We start from the raw sequence: 15,835 nt of genomic DNA on the forward strand, positions 1-15,835 counted from the left end.
ATCCCTCGTTAACAACATATGTTTACATTTGATTAAAAAAAAAGGTGTGGGTTTTTTTTAACATGTCATTTTAATCTTCAAGAGTTCAGCAACTATAAACCACAAGAAGTAATATCAATGGCACAAGCAGGTGCCCTCACCACAGGTAGTTAAACGGTTCTTCATTGTTTAATTTGACCAAACACTTCAGAAATTACTTGATTCTGTTCAGTGACAGTGTACATGGAGAAATTAGCTATGCAAGAAGCTGAAATAACCACCAACCTTGATTTCTGCAGCCTAAGTTCGAGTGCTGAAGCTTAGCATCCTTGCGACGTGTTGTTGTGTGTAAACTGCCTATAAGGACACTACTACAGCAGAAGAACTTCAGGAGGTTTAGTAACCATTTAAATACAAGCTCTCACAGGTGCTGTTTGAATGCATGTAGATGGAGTAGCACACCTCTCGGTTGTCTGTGCGTGATGTACGCAGGTAGCACATTGAGCAGAGCCTGCCTGTCCCCAGCACTCCTGGCTGCAGCAGGGTGCCCTGGGGCTGTGGAGCACAGCGCGCGCTGCTCACACCGGGCCGTCTTCTACCCGCTTCTCTTTTAAACTGGACTCCTCCCCACAGCAATCTGTTTGTACTTTTCCAAAGGCAAAATTACTATATTTATTCTAATTTACATTTGCGTGTAATAGCCATTGCTCTGGGAAACTTATAGTTGTTGTACAAAGAAGACGCGAGCTGTTAGAAGGATCCTGACATCCAAACCTCCCTAAATAACATAACTTAGCAATAAATGTTTTAACTTCTTTTGAAAACTAAAAGTAATGCGTGGAATATTACTTCCAGCTGCTTATTGCAAGTCACTGGAAAGAAAAATAGCTTGGCGTAATAAAACCTAGGAAAGACTGGCAATGAACAAGAGAAATCTTCTGTGACCAGAAAATAGTCTCAAAGTTGGAAAAGTATTTTGGAAATCCATATTTATTATTCCCTTTATTTACAGAAAATAACTCTCAAGTAGCAAACTTCCCAGTTATGACACTTATCATAATCTTGGCTCTTAACAGACAGCTATTAGTGCCCGTGATATAACATCACTCATATCGATTTCATTGGTCCAGCATTGACCAGAGAAGTCAAAAAGTAAAAAAGATCAGTTTCCAGCTCATGTTTAAAGTGAATAACCATCCCGCTGTATTTTTAGTACAATGGAAAGAGCTGTGATAGTCATATGGTAAGGAACAACTCAGTCTCTACCAAGTGCTACCCAAGCTGCGTAGCTTGCTGTTCAGAGGGGTAATAAACAGTCCTTTCAGTCCAGCCAAAGCGATTAGAATAGCCGTGATTCAAAGGCACGGTAGCGTAAGCGTGTCACTAAAATGTGGTCTTCTGAAAACTGCTTTTAACACAATAGAACCATTTCTTGGCCAGCACAGTTGATGGCCACGTGCTTTTGTTGCCACGAGCTGCGAGAATCCGTAGAATCGGAGATTATTGTAGAAATGTGAATGTACTTTATGACGGTCTGTAGTAATTCTGTACATCTCTTATGTCTGTGTTCTTATAGCCACTTGGGCACTGAAGTAGCTGAAATGAGAAAGAGGCAGCAGTCACAAAATGAAGGAACATCAGCTGTGTCCCAAGCACCTGGAAACCAAAGGCCCAACAACACATGTTGCTTTTGTTGGTGCTGTTGCTGCAGCTGTTCATGGTATGTCCTGTAGTATATTTGGTTTCATATCCACCACAGGTAAACAATGAGAATGGAAAGTGCAAGCACTGGGAACATGCAAACTTCTGGGAGAGGATTGCTGCCAAGAGGCACAATTTAACATTTCACTTAAAATTTTGATTAACTAGTTCCCTGATTTGGTTGGACATCTTGTGAGGGGGAAGAGGAGAGAATAGTAAATTCAAGCTATATTTACCCTACTCAAACTATAATTAAAATAGGAAGTTTCAGTTGTAAAACTAGTATGTGTGAATGAGAGACTCAATACTGAATATTTTATATTTTGCATTCAAAACATTTTTTTTCTGCTTGTACTTTCAATACTGCAGTTGTCTGCATTCAGGAGGGAAAAAGGGAGATGGTCATAAATGTGAACATATGGTGACATGTTTTACTACTTACTTGTTGAATAATCTATATTCTGTAAATCTGAAAACACAAGCCTTAAATTCCACTTTATCTTTTAATTGGTGTGGCATAATTTTAGTGGAAAAAAGGCTCAAAAATTGTGGCTGATTGTCTCTTCCTAAACAGAGTTTACTTGGAAAGTAAAAATAAAGCCACTTTCAGAAACAGCTTTAAATTCTCAGTATCTTGAGATGCATCAGGTCTTTATTTCTTATTTTCATGAGCACAGTTAGTGTTGAAACGTAAAGTAATTGACATGCGGTACTGTTCAGTGCCTGTGCATCCTGTTACATACATAGTTCAGTCTTTTTCGAGTGACCAGTCCTCTGTGTATCTGTTATTTCCACTTGAATCAGCCATCCAGCCCCAATCCAAAATATGAGGCTATTTGCCCCCAATATATTTAAAAATACATACCCGAATGTACGCACCAGGCATCAAATGCAACAGCTTTTTCCAGGACGTCACATCCTGGAGGCAGTACCAGGGTGGACCTGCCTTGGCTGTTACTTCCAGTTTCACCTGGGGGCAGAGGACATTTGGAGCAAGGATGAGCCAGAGCTCGTGCTTTTACAACGATACTCTGCAATGTGTTCAAGCCATACAGCAAAGAGGTGGAAGTGTATTCAATGGGAAGAAAAGGGAGCATGTTTTGCCACTGTAAGCTCTGCTGTGTGACAAGGGCACAAAGTAAGACTAGCTATACTGTTGCAGACCAAAGGTTCATTTAGCTCAGTGTCCTATTTGAGGAAGTGACCTGTAGCGGATGCCACAAGGAAGGGATAAAAGAAGAGGACAAGTACCTCCTCAACCTGTCCACAGCAAAACTCCTCACAACTTCTGGCTGTCTGCAACTTAGGGACTTCCTGGCCCAGAGGTTATTTCTGTGTGTTTTATAGCCCTTGGTGGAACTTTCTTTCATTAATTTGTCAAACCATTTTCTGAAGTGACTTCCTGAACTCATCTAAACTTTTGGCATCCAGAGTTTCCCGTAGCAATAAATTCTACAACAGACCTGTGCACTCTGTGAACTATGACTCCATTTTATTTGTTTTAACCTACTAGATGCTAATTTCATTTGATGCCTCCTTGTTCTTATGATTGTGAAGAACAGTGAATAATTTTTTCCCAGGATGATCAAGTTTTTATAGAGTGCTCTCATATCCCCTTTCAGCTGTCTTTTCTTCCATAATCTTCTCTATTTTAATCTATCTGATACAGAAACTGACCTAGACCGTGGTTTATCCTTATCTCTCTTCTACCTGTCCACCTACCTTGTGTCTCTCTGTGTACATTTCCTATTCTACCATCTCCTGCATGAGTTGCGTGACTAGATCTGTTGCAGTAGTCAAGACATGGGTGCACCTTGTTTTGTGTTTGCTCTTGATTTTTTATTATTAATTCCTAGCACTCTGCTTGCTTTTCAACAATCCCTGAGATGATGTTTTCCTAGAATTATCCACCATGACTACAACTTCTCTTTACTGAATGGAAATAAAGCCCATCATTGTTCATGTACAGCTAGGGTTGGCCTTTGCCTTGCATACTGGAACATGAATGGCCATAAAAGTATCAGTCTAATTTCTAAAACTTAGAGACAACTGATTTTAATTTTTAAGCATGCTATAGCTTAAGAAGTCGTGTTTGACATCTATACTCTATTTTGAAGCTTTCACCAGCTTTGTGACCCTTGGAGTGCCTCCACTCCTTGGAATGCATTACCATTATATTTTTGAACAGCTTATGCATATTAAGTCTAAATTAGAGCAATTATTGCTTTAAAATGTAGAATGTCCCTTCAGCTGCTTTAGTAATTGTTTTTGCTGTTAATATCCTGTCTTTCAGGTGTTGAGTTTGGATTTTTTGTTGGGTTTGGTTGTTGGGTTGGGTTTTTTTTTTTTTTTTGAAGTAGATTAGACTGAGCATGTAGAAATCCTGTCAATTTAAGCTCATTTTCAGGATTACGTCAAAGAATGGGTCAAAGGGGATAGTGACATCACTTGTGTTTTCTAAATCAAACAGGTAGCACAGATGATGTAATAAGTCTTTTCCAGCTCTATCTTCTGTGATTCCATAGTGGAAACTCCAGCAGAGGAAAGATGGCAAAAAGGCAATATGAAATGTTTCAGAATCTCAGTTAAAATTAAGTAATTGGTTCTGGTGCCACATTTGTTTGGTAAATTTGAACTGTCCAGATAGACTACAGATGACTGTTCTTGTCTCAGTTGTGTAAACAAAAAAACCCTACAAAGACAATTAAAAAAACTCTACGTAACGAACTTTACTAGTCACTCATTATATAGGGGATTATAGGTAGGTAATTCTCTAGGGTAGTTCTCTGTAATAGGAAAGCCTAATCAATAATTGTAACAGGTTCTCGGGACCTACTGCAATTGCATGCTTTCCCTAGTTCCAGCTGTCTTTGTATTTGAGTAACGTGAAATTCTCAAGAGGTACCTGTCTGGAAATGTTGCTGGGTTCATTTTTCTTCTGTTTTTCCACCAGCCTGTGTGACTGAGGACAGCTCTTACATCACTAACCTCTTAGTGCCTCAACTTCCTCACCATCCATAGAAAGGGGGGGGCGGGGGTGTGTGCAGCTTTTAGTAAGAAGCTTTCACTTGTATCTCTTTGAAGAGTTAGTTCAGTAGTTCATATATCCAAACAAATCATTAGAATTCTAAAAATATCTTTTGTGAATCATGTGATGTTTGTTTTCTTCTGTTCCACCCTGTGTTAAAATCAGAATAGGCATTAAGTCTTCTGTTTGCATAACAGCATAGGCAAATATTCACACCTTTGTTTGGGGAAATAATACCTTGCCTAATAGAGACTTGTTAACAGCAAAAAGTTAGATCCAAAAATTATTCAGTACATCTTATAACAAACTTTTTTTTTTCTCTAATAATTCCTTTTTAAAGGTAACAAATATTTAGAGTACTTCTCCATTGTTGTGGGTTAACCCCAACAGGCAGCTCAGCCCCACGCAGCCACTCGCTCACTCCTGGCCAGCGGGATGGGGAAAGAAAATTGAAAGGGTGAAAGTGAGAAAACTCGTGGGTTGAGATAAAGATGATTTCATAGGTAAAGCAAAGCTGTGTGCACAAGCAAAGCAAAACGAGGAATTCATTCACTGCTTCCCATGGGCAGGCAGGTGTTCAGCCATTTCCAGGAAAGCAGGGCTCCATCACGCGTAACGGTGACTTGAAAAGACAGATGCTACAACTTTGAATCTTCCCACTTCCTCCTTCTTCCCCAGCTTTTATCGCTGAACACAACGTCATATGGAATATCCTTTCGTCAGTTAGGGTCAGCTGTCCTGGCTGTGTCCCCTCCCAACTTCTCCTGCACCTCCATCCTGCTCACTGGCAGGGCAGTATGAGAAACAGAGAAATTCTTGATGCTGTGCAAGCACTGTTCAGCAGTAGCCAAAACATTGATTTGTTATCATCAACACTGTTTTGGTCACAAATCCAAAACACAGCACCATAGGGGCTGCTACAGAGAAACTTAACTCCATCCCAGCCAGACCTGGTCCATCTATTGGCACTGATAATTGTCAGGACAGTAAATTGCTGAGTTTACAATGACAAAGCAGGGCTGATTACCAAGTTTTGCTCAGATTGGAAAAGGTGGAGATAAACAGACTCCTTAAGTTGGCCATTTAATTGTAATAGGTATGGTCAGGATGTTGCCGAACTAGCTTAAGCCCTGAAAGGCTGCGTGAGCATCAGTAGTGACGGAAGCAGTCGTCTTTGATGGAAAAAATAAAGTGTTTCTGAAGTCCCCAACAGGAAAAGCTTGTCCACTCTGGAGACCTTCTGTAGGACCTTCCTCTCTCCACTGACCAGATATACACCTTAGGTGCTTACTTCAGGAAGACCACCTCACTAAAGTATCTACCAGATAAATACCAGTCAGGTACTGAAGGTGCTGGACTGAATCTCACCTTAAACCTCCACAAAGCACCAATCCCACAGAGGACAGAAGAAAAGGCTTCCTTACTAGGTGTAATTTCAATGACTTGGGTAGCCTGAGAGTTGCAAAATTTGCAGTAAGATTCCTAACATGACAGTCTATAATTTCCTGAATTACACTTTCTCCAGAGAGCTGCGCATTTAGTATTTAGTGCTATGGCTTTACAGTTTTGAGTTCAGCCTGGCGAGGTAAGGGTAGAAGCCTGCTATTTCACCTCCCCGACCTTATTTAGCAATCCATTACTCCAGCTTCCTGAGCAGACATGAAGCCAGTCAATCTCTTGCAAACACTTGTAAATTGCATTCTTAAAAAAAAAAAAAAAATCTCAAGACGCTAGCACAAGGAGGTTGGCTATTCTGCCAATTTTATTTTGCTTCCTCTTTTGTCTCCCACCCAGAGCAGGAGTCATATCTTTTCATCCTCTCTTCCTTTAATAAGGTGTTCAGTGAATTTTAAAGCTGTGGGACACTCTGATGCCTGATAATCCCTCTCCTTTTGCCACAGACAGTAGGCACAGAGGGTGTCTAACAGCTGCCCTGCAAGAGACCTTAGCAGTACGGCAGTCTGGGGGACACGAAAAGGCTTCCTGTGGACAAGTGAAGATGAACACACACCTTCACTTGGTTCTGTAGCTCGATTCAAGCATGCGAGCTGGAAGACCTTTACCTTAAAGAGAACTATTAAAACAACTGCTGAAGACTCGTGGAGGGGGGAAAGGGACTGACGTGTCCAGCAGCCCTGAGCTGTGCCCTGTACAAAAGCTATGCCTGCCATTTGATTTCTTGCGACCCTTCCATGACTGGTTTCCCACACCCAAGAGATGCCAAGGAAGATAGGGTATTTGCCAGCTTGGCAGTAAACAAGAGTTGCTCTTGGCAAGAAACAGCTCTCTTCCAGTTCTTATAACTTGCCTATGAGTGCTGTGAGTTACGTCTGAAACTTCTTCCTGATGACCCCGTTACACAAATATTTTTCTTTTTTAAAGGGAACATTTTCCTTGCATGGGTTTAGCAGTTGACTTGGGCCTACAAGAAGGTATTTGTGTCCCTTGTGCCATGAATATGAGATGGCAGATACAGTTCTAAGGACAATTTTAGATTATATTAATATTTTTCCTCTATGGGGTTCAACATTTTCCTCCTCCTAACAAAAAGGTAGCATGCATGGTACTCTAAATGAAAAAAAACAAACCCAAACAGGTTTTTTTGCACTTCTCACCTCTCCAGTACTTGAGATGAATGATTTTTTTTCTGGTATATTCAGTGTTATTTTGCCAGCAAAAAATTGTGTCTAAGCTTTGCATGACTCTACACAAGATAATCCCTGGTGGTCATAGTCATGGCTGCTTTATCTATCTTATTTAAATATGGTAGAAAGTTTGGTGGAGAGGGAAGCAAAGAAAGGATGGAAACAAAAAAACATTTAATGGAATAAATTATAGCCACATGTTCTGAAATATGTGGAAAACAAAATCCATATTCTGCTTCCCATGCCTGCCTGCAGCAGAACTTTTGTACTAGTAGATTAGAGGTGGGCTGGTACAAAAAGAGTCACCCAGGCTCCAGGATTTTTTTAAAGGTTTCAGCCAGAAAAGAAAATCTTTATCTTTGAAACAAAAACACTCACTTTTTGAAAAATATTTTTTACTTTCAATGTTATTTTCTTTACAAACCTAATTTTTTAATTGTTTTCCTCCCTGAACACATAAGACAACACATCTGAAACAGATGTACTCAACTCTCTGCATTTTACCTTTTCAAAACATCACACCTGAGAAAAGCAAATATGGAAAAGCGCATTGGGAATTATTGTACTCTAGTGCAGAGCACAGAAGTTCAGGCTACTGTACTCTATTTTACTGAAATAGAAGGTGATATTTTAAAAAAATATTTAATGGGAAAAAGTGTTCCATTCTGAGCCTTTTTATACTTTAAAACATCACAGGACTTGCTTACGTTTTTAACATTTGCTGTTGCAGAGGCCAAAGATGAAAACATTCCCTCTCTTTCCCAGTGAATAATTTATTCTGAGCGATAGCAGGCTTAGCTTAGCATGGGAACTCGTGCTTTACGCATCTGTGGGACAGGATCATCTGCCTTGCCTCAGGTCATCACCTGCAACGGGCAGCACCGGTGCTTTCTTAGGAAAGGAGCACCAGTTCTTCTGGCAGGTAGAATTTAAAGCTGGATAAAATCCATTATATGACCTGTCACACATGCTACCGAACGTGATATTCTAGAAAATCAGTCTTAAGTCACCTTGTCTTTAAGGCCGCGTATCCTCAGTGCTGAGGCCATAAGAGAAAGCTGCCCGGCTGGCATTCCTGTTGTCACTGGAATGCACCATGGGGTGAGTGTGGGGTAAGGATTTAAATACTTAGTCCTCAGAAATGGGCCTCTCAAGGTTCCCTGAGCTACTTAAAATAAGAAATTTAGATTCTCAGCATTTGGAAAAACAAGCAGAAGACACTCTAAAAATAAACAGCTTGTCAAGTACTTTTTTTCATACTTTTGTAAGTTATGTTAACAGTACTTATTAAATAATACCCAAGCAAAGCATTTCTTTTCCCTTTAAACCAAAAGAAAGGGATGATCTCTAAAGTTAAAAAATCAGAGGGGAGAAGCAGGTCTTCCTAATAGGTACGATATTTCATAGGCTCACTCTGCTTTAGAATTCCGACAGGGCAAGTGATATTGCTGGAATTTTATGGAAGTTTAGGTCCTGAGGGCAGGCTGGGGACAGGTGCCTCTGTGCAAGCTTCTTTACACAACTGTCCCGGGGCATCACAGCCTCTCGCCAACCTCTGGCCTTGTGCCCTTCTGTCACACTGGGCCAGATTGTCGGTGTTGGCCTAATAATTCCTGGAGGTCTGTTCCCTCCTTGAGCCAGAACACAAATATACCCGAGGTGTGATTCAATAGAGGGCTTATCCCAGAGGTGGCAAGTAAAGGCAGCTTTGTCCACTTGCTGCCCCTCCGTGTGAAGCAGGTGTGAAACGCTACCGTTCAAAAGAGGGGAGCACATTTCTTCTACGTAAACGATGCCACAAGGTGCAAAGGTGCGATAGATGAGGTCTCAGGTATACTAACTGCAGCAAACTACTTCTCCATAATTTTTCCTGCATCTGCTTCTACAGAGTAACATGCAAATGCAGGAAATCAAAATGTTAACAGCAAATAAAAAAGACTATAAAAATAAAATTTATTGAAAGCAGGTTTTATTGTAAATTCAACTAAAGGAAACTTAAAATTAACCTGTTAAAATCTCATGAGAGCCTGCCTTGGTCACTGCAAAGCCAAAATAATCAAGTACCTCTCATCTCCTCTCATCAAAAAGCAGCCCAGAAATCCCTATTTCCAAGCTCATCCACCACCTTTATCTTCCTCCTTTCTTCTTCTCAGCCCCCTGCCATCTACCTTGAAAGCCTTGTGGAAGCACAAGGTCTTTGCGCAGCCTTGGAGCAGGGGTGGGAACCGTCAGCCACCAGCTCCCACAGCAGCAATGGGCCATTTGCCACACAGAAGTGGCTTCGGTGCAGGTCATTGCTTCGTGGGACATGCAAAGTAAATCAAAATCACGCATTTCTCTAGAAGAAAGCCATGAGATGCACACTGCATTCATTTCGGCAAGTGTCTGCAAAGGGGTAGTCGCTAAGGTGCTGCTGGCCTACCATGAAATTATGGTGGTAGCACAAAGATACACAAGGCACTACGCAGATGTTCAGCATATATAAATCATTTAAAGTTAGTGATCAACAAAGAGCTCTGGTTTGAAAAAACCTTTAACACTATAAATTGAGTCTAACTCCATGTAAACTGATAAATGTTTCTATTTTCAAAGGTATGAGGTAAATTTGTTCCTCCCCACAATAAAATAGACGTCTAATGTGTAAGAGTGGAGCAATAGCTTCTTGTGCAGCCCGTCTGTTAACTTGCATCACAAGTCAGCGGTAGAAACTTCACCAACATCAAACCAGCCCTGGGTCTCCAGGCCAAGCTCTTCTAGTATCAGGATTTTATCTTTTAATATTTTAAACTTTGAAAGTTCATTTCATTTTGAGGAACAGATGGAGGCTCGTGTATTTACTGACATTTTTACCCATCTGTGATAACACAAGCAGGTTAGAGAATGGGTAGAACATAAACATACTATATTAGCAAATTTTTAATAAATGTTTCTGAAGCTTCACAAACCAAATATATAGATTCCTATGTGTATAATACTATTAAGATAAGAAACCCTCATCAGTCTAACTGCAGAAAATAGTCCTATTTCAAGCAAATGATTCTGTAAAGAAAATTGGAATAAAAAAAAAAAATCAGAACTGCAATCCTCCTAAATTGAAGAATAAATACATTCTCAGAGGGGATTTGGGATTACACAAGGCTCATTCTAATTCAGCCGCACATAAGATGCTGACAGTAGCTCCTTAGAAGGAGATAGCAGGCTAAATCTAGTTAACTTTAGAAAATGATCTTGATTCTGCCCTGGTGCAGCACACAGAGCGTGTTCAGGGACAGCTGCTCCTGAGGAGACTAGAGGGAGAGGAAGCAATGGCAGAATCACCTCCACTGGGGAAAAGCAGCTTGATGTCTCCTCAGAGGCTGTTTAAGAGATGGATTGCTTCAGAGCATCAGCATCTTGGCTCTCCCTCGCCACTCATGCCCGTTTCCCACCTGCCTGTGCCAAAATGCTATTCAGCTTGATGTCTGCAGAACAGCGGCCGAAGGAAGATTCGTAATGTCATGACAGATTTTCTGTCACCAGCACACAGCTTGACTGTTGCTGTGGAAAAAAAGAGAAAAACAAGAGTGCTGAGGATGTCTGAGTCCAGCTTACGCTGTGATTTTCAGCTGTTAGGAGTTTGGAGCCTTTGAAATCTGCCCCGATAGGGGCTGAGCTGCTTTTTTGTTTCCTTATTGCAAATTTGACAATTACGTATTTACACAAAGATGCATTAACTCAGAAGTCTGTGGAAAACCACAGAAATGGAGAAGCATGTGAAAGGTCAAAATGGGTCTGAGATCAAAATACAAGCTGAAGAAAGGCATTTTGATAGACGATGCCATTTTAAAGGTGCCAAGGTGGCCTTGCAAATCCTCTGAATTTTATTAATCATAGATTATAATAAAAACTTAAATATTTAACATGCAAAACCAACAAAAAAATCTTATCCAAGTTAGACATACTAGCTGTGTCTATACTAGTAAACTAAGCAGGGCCAGGGTCTAATACGGGCTCAAGCAATCAGCTGTACAGTTAAATCGTTAGCAAGTGTTAACTCCCTGGCAGAGTTTTGGCCAGTGTCAAAGTGCACAGTCTCAGGCAATGACCTGTCGCAGGTGCAGAAACCCTGTTTTGGGTATGGGCCTCAGGGCCAGCAACTCTCCCAGTCCATTTTATCCCCAAGGATAAATGCAGCCTGTAGTTCTAAGCCAAAAGGGGGGAAAAATTAGGCTACTTAAATCTGTTAGCAGCAAAATTTCTATCTTACAAAGGTTTATATTTTAAACATGTATCATTCCAAATCGGTTTAAAATGCCAATTAAAACAGGAATAAATGTCTAGTGCTTTTAAGAGAAAAAATGAGAGAATGTATCATGGAAATGAGTCTGCACCCCTAGTAGGTAGCACTTATAAGATGGAGATCCTCTGACTAGAAAAGTGGGTCAGACATTCATTATGCGAGGCAGAAAGGCAAAGGAGATGTGAATCTTGTCTAGTCACCCTTAATAATTCCATAGCACATATATTTGTCTAGATGGCAGCTCTGGCTCTTCTGAAGTAGCTGATTGAGGGCCTGATATCGGCAGATGCTGAGCACCCGTTGTGGAGCAATGGGAATCTTCAGTTCCTGGTGACATCCATGTTGAAAGAGCTTCCCAGCTCAGGACCTTGTCTAACAGAAAATCTGGAAAACAGCAGTTAACACCAATCAAAACAGAAGCCTGCCTGTAATATACACAGACTGGTATGGTGCTTCTGAATCCTTTTTGTTAGTTGGACAAATGTTAAGTGGAAGATCCCCCATCTTATTTGACTGTAATGTGGATAAACATAAACTAGTTTGGTCTGTGCTGATTTCATAAAATACAGTGTTCGTAAGGATCATGGTAGGAATCATACTTTACAAATACACATAGCCCTCTTTAATTAAATACCTTTACAATACCTTATGAAAAGAAAAAATGTGAATTTAGTATGAATGTTCCCAGGCATCTCTTCCCATTTGGAAACTGCAACTAAATCTATGGAAGCAAAGGAGTGACCCTAATCACGCTCAATTCTTTACCGTTGCTGCTATGTTCACCTTTGCAAACCAAGAATAATAAAAAAAAACCCACTACAGAAACTGAGACTAGGCCCATTTATCAGAATTAATTGAGACCATTAGGCTTGCTTGCTAGTGGATTGGAGGGCTTTTACTCATCCATTTACCCTTTCAAAGAATGCAATTTCTATTTCTTTGAACACTAGACAACTGCCACTTTTAATTGTCTCAAATATATGAAGGAATTGCTTGCAAAATAGCTGTAGCCAGAAGTAAGGATGCTGCGGGTTGTCTAGTAATTAGATGTAGCCATTGTACAAGATGGAATATGAATGGTAATATTATTCTGAAGGAAGGAATGAAGCTGACAGCCAGACTAGTGATCTGCTGGGTGACCTGACGAGAGAAATACACTCTTGAGTTGAATCTTGCCTAAAGCAGAAACTAGCTCGACAGTAATGAAACAAAGCTAGAGTAACTCCATTAGGAATCATTGGCAAGCGAACTTTGGCAAGCCATGGATTTCTTACCTATACGGAAATTACATTCCACATCTGAGAACAAAATTCTCAAAAATTTATCCTAGAAGGGACTAAAAGTTACCAAAAGTTGTAATAGATTCCGGTGTGGCTATCATTATGTAAAAGTAATATAATCTCTTTAAAGTAGAATCCAGCAGAAAGCATCTTTTCTTGCATATTTTCAGAAGAACAAAATACATCTGACAAAAAAAGAGGATTTAGGAGAGTCAGATTGCTTTAAATCACTAATTCCTCCCTCTTTTGCAGTTACAACTTTTGCTCAGTGCTAGTCTAATTTTGAGGGAGATACTGTCCTTTATTTCAGAAGTTCAAGTACAGTGCACACTGGTAGTTTCCATCTGCCTTTGGATGCCTGCTGAGCTGCAATATCAGTAGCTAGATAGTTTAAATCAGTCACACAAGAACTGTGTGGAGGAGGGAAGCAAGTTCAGCAAGGTTGTCCATTAAAAGGGCCAGTCTCCTTTCACATACCTTTTAGCCTGCACTGACCTTGAGAGCATTTCCCTCCTTCACCCTGAAGTCATCCTGAAGTGTAAAAATATTATATTTTTTTAAAGCAGCCTCCAAAAGTCTTCTTCAATCACAGTCTTTTTTTTAAATATGATTCTAGTAATGTGTTGGTTGTGGCACTGGTGACCACACCTGGAGTACTGTCTCCAGTTCTAGGCTCTTCATTGCAAGAGACACGGACATACTGGAGAGAGTTGAGCAAAGGTCCACAAGGATGATGAGGAGCATCTCTTCTCTGAGGAAAGGCTGAGACAGCTGAGACTGTTCCACCTGGAGAAGAGAAGGCTCAGAGGGATCTTATTAATGTGTATAAATACCTTAAGGGAGGGTGCAAAGATGACAGAGCCAGGCTCTTTTCAGTGGTGCCCAGTGACAGGACAAGGGGCAATGGGCACAAACTGGAACACAGGAGGTTTCTTCTGAGTATCAGGAAACATTTTCTTACGGGGAGGGTGACTGAGCACTGACACAGGTTGTCCAGAAAGGCTGTGGAGTTTCCAAAAAGTCATCTGGACATGGTCCTACGCGGCCTGCTGTAGGTGGCTCTGCTTAAGCAATGGGGTGGACAAGATGACCTCCAGAGTTCTGTCTCTTCCAACCTCAACCATTCTGTGATTCCATGTTTGACCTGACAAAGACTTAACTCAGATCTTAAGTGTTTGCAAAACATTTCTGGATATATTTCTGTGTCCCTTTTTGTCAGGGGGTTTCCAACAGGTTAGTTTTCCCACTCCCAATCCACTTCTGAACACTTTCTAAAACACAAAGGAACAGGTAGAAAAGTTACATCAAAGATCACATTGCAAATAGCAATCTATGATGGAAGATGTATTGACACATGGATTTTTGATTTTACAAGGCTTTGTGTTCAAATTCTTCATAGGGTCCAAAACAAAAATACAGAGTTTGGACAAATTTGAAAGCTTGTCTGTCAAATGTGTACTGAATTCAACTTTTATGGAAAATACAGCAGGAGAATACAACTCATGGCTTTAAAAAGAGACTGCTAGTTTGACTGTCCCTTATGAACAGAAAAGGTTGCCAGATTTTAGATCTATTTCATTTAAAACCATTAAATATACAGGAAAGGGAATAGAGTGGAACACTGCAGATTTGCTAAAACCTTTTTAGGTACTTGCTTTACTGAGCGCATCCCTTTATGGCTTACTTCAGCATAGCATTCATATTTCAGTAAGGATGATCTACCTTCACAGTGGCATGTGGGATACAATTTAATAACCTTATATAATGATCTTACATAAACTCCAAAATCTTGGCCAAGACATCCCATTAACAAAGAGATGATTATACTCTTAAGCACTGGATCACTTGGGTTCAATTCTGCTTTTACTCAAGCTGAGGAGTAGCACAACATAAGTAAGACTATCAGGACAGAGATAAATGTCTTAACTGACTAGACCTTAATAGCCTGAGATGCTGCAGATATCTTAAACCTTAATTTCCACCAATCTCCTTTTTCTTTTATGGTTTATAGTTGAATCTGTAATGACTTTGACCAATTATGCTGAATCCAGCGCAGTATTAAGAAAGCACTGCTATTGAAAAGCAGAAAGAAATGCAGCCTGCTCTCCCCCACCTTCAAAATATGGCAAAAACATACAAACTCAGATAAACAGGGAAGTTTCTTATTTTTCATGGGGAGGTTCACAACTCCTAACAATGATGGGCCGGCCTTACCACAAGCCTTTGAACAAAAGCATTCATGGACCTTAGTCCAGGTTTTCACAAGGAAGAAGGGTAGGACCCTCTTCATCCATAGCGGTTTTTGAGCGTGTTTCCCTCTAAACTCTTCAGTATCTCACAGGGCTAAAAGCTTCACACAGAAAAGTCTACATAGCATTGCAAGAGCAGCACTATGGAACAAAGACAGGAGAATTGTCAGCGATTCCTTCAGTCACCCCTGGATTGCTGCTACAACGTAGGCATCAGATGTATGGCAGCGAACAGGCCAAGATGCTTGTGCGTAGGCACAGGGGGGTTTGACCACATCTCTTTATTCCTCTGTCCACACTCTCCGCAGCCGTGTCAGTGCCACTCTTCTAGAAATCTCAAGGCTGGTTTAGGGAAGCGAGGGTGCTTCAAAATAACCCAAAAACCAAATGCAGGTTTTTCTGTGCTTTAGGATTTTTATGCCGTAAGGCAATGCTCTTCAAGCTTTGCTCCACAGTCCCTAGTATAAACGTGACTCTGAGTGAAAGGTGGGGCTGGCAGCTGTTTGCAGCGCTCTGAGAGATGAGGTTCCAATAAACTCCATCTATCATGAAGTTAAGAGTTATAGCTGCTGGATTTCTTGAAGAACTGTTTTCTTATTAGAAAATCTCTTTTCTTGTAATCAGAAAGCTTATCGGGAAAAACATCTACTGTGACAGAATGTAATTCTTCTGAA

General features: G+C 40.6%; 1 protein-coding gene across 4 annotated transcripts in view; it reads left to right on the plus strand.

Moving 5' to 3' along the window:
* Positions 1-15,835, plus strand: part of RGS17 (regulator of G protein signaling 17) — a 77,519-nt gene that overhangs the window by 44,011 nt on the left and 17,673 nt on the right. For all 4 annotated transcript variants that reach the window (XM_054820991.1, XM_054820988.1, XM_054820989.1 and 1 more), the window contains exon 2: positions 1,556-1,699. In XM_054820991.1, coding sequence (XP_054676966.1) covers positions 1,581-1,699 — 119 coding nt within the window. In that variant the 5' untranslated portion in view covers positions 1,556-1,580. The remainder of the gene's footprint in view (positions 1-1,555; positions 1,700-15,835) is intronic.

This window comes from Grus americana, chromosome 3, assembly GCF_028858705.1.
Source record: "Grus americana isolate bGruAme1 chromosome 3, bGruAme1.mat, whole genome shotgun sequence".
Classification (NCBI taxonomy): domain Eukaryota; kingdom Metazoa; phylum Chordata; class Aves; order Gruiformes; family Gruidae; genus Grus; species Grus americana.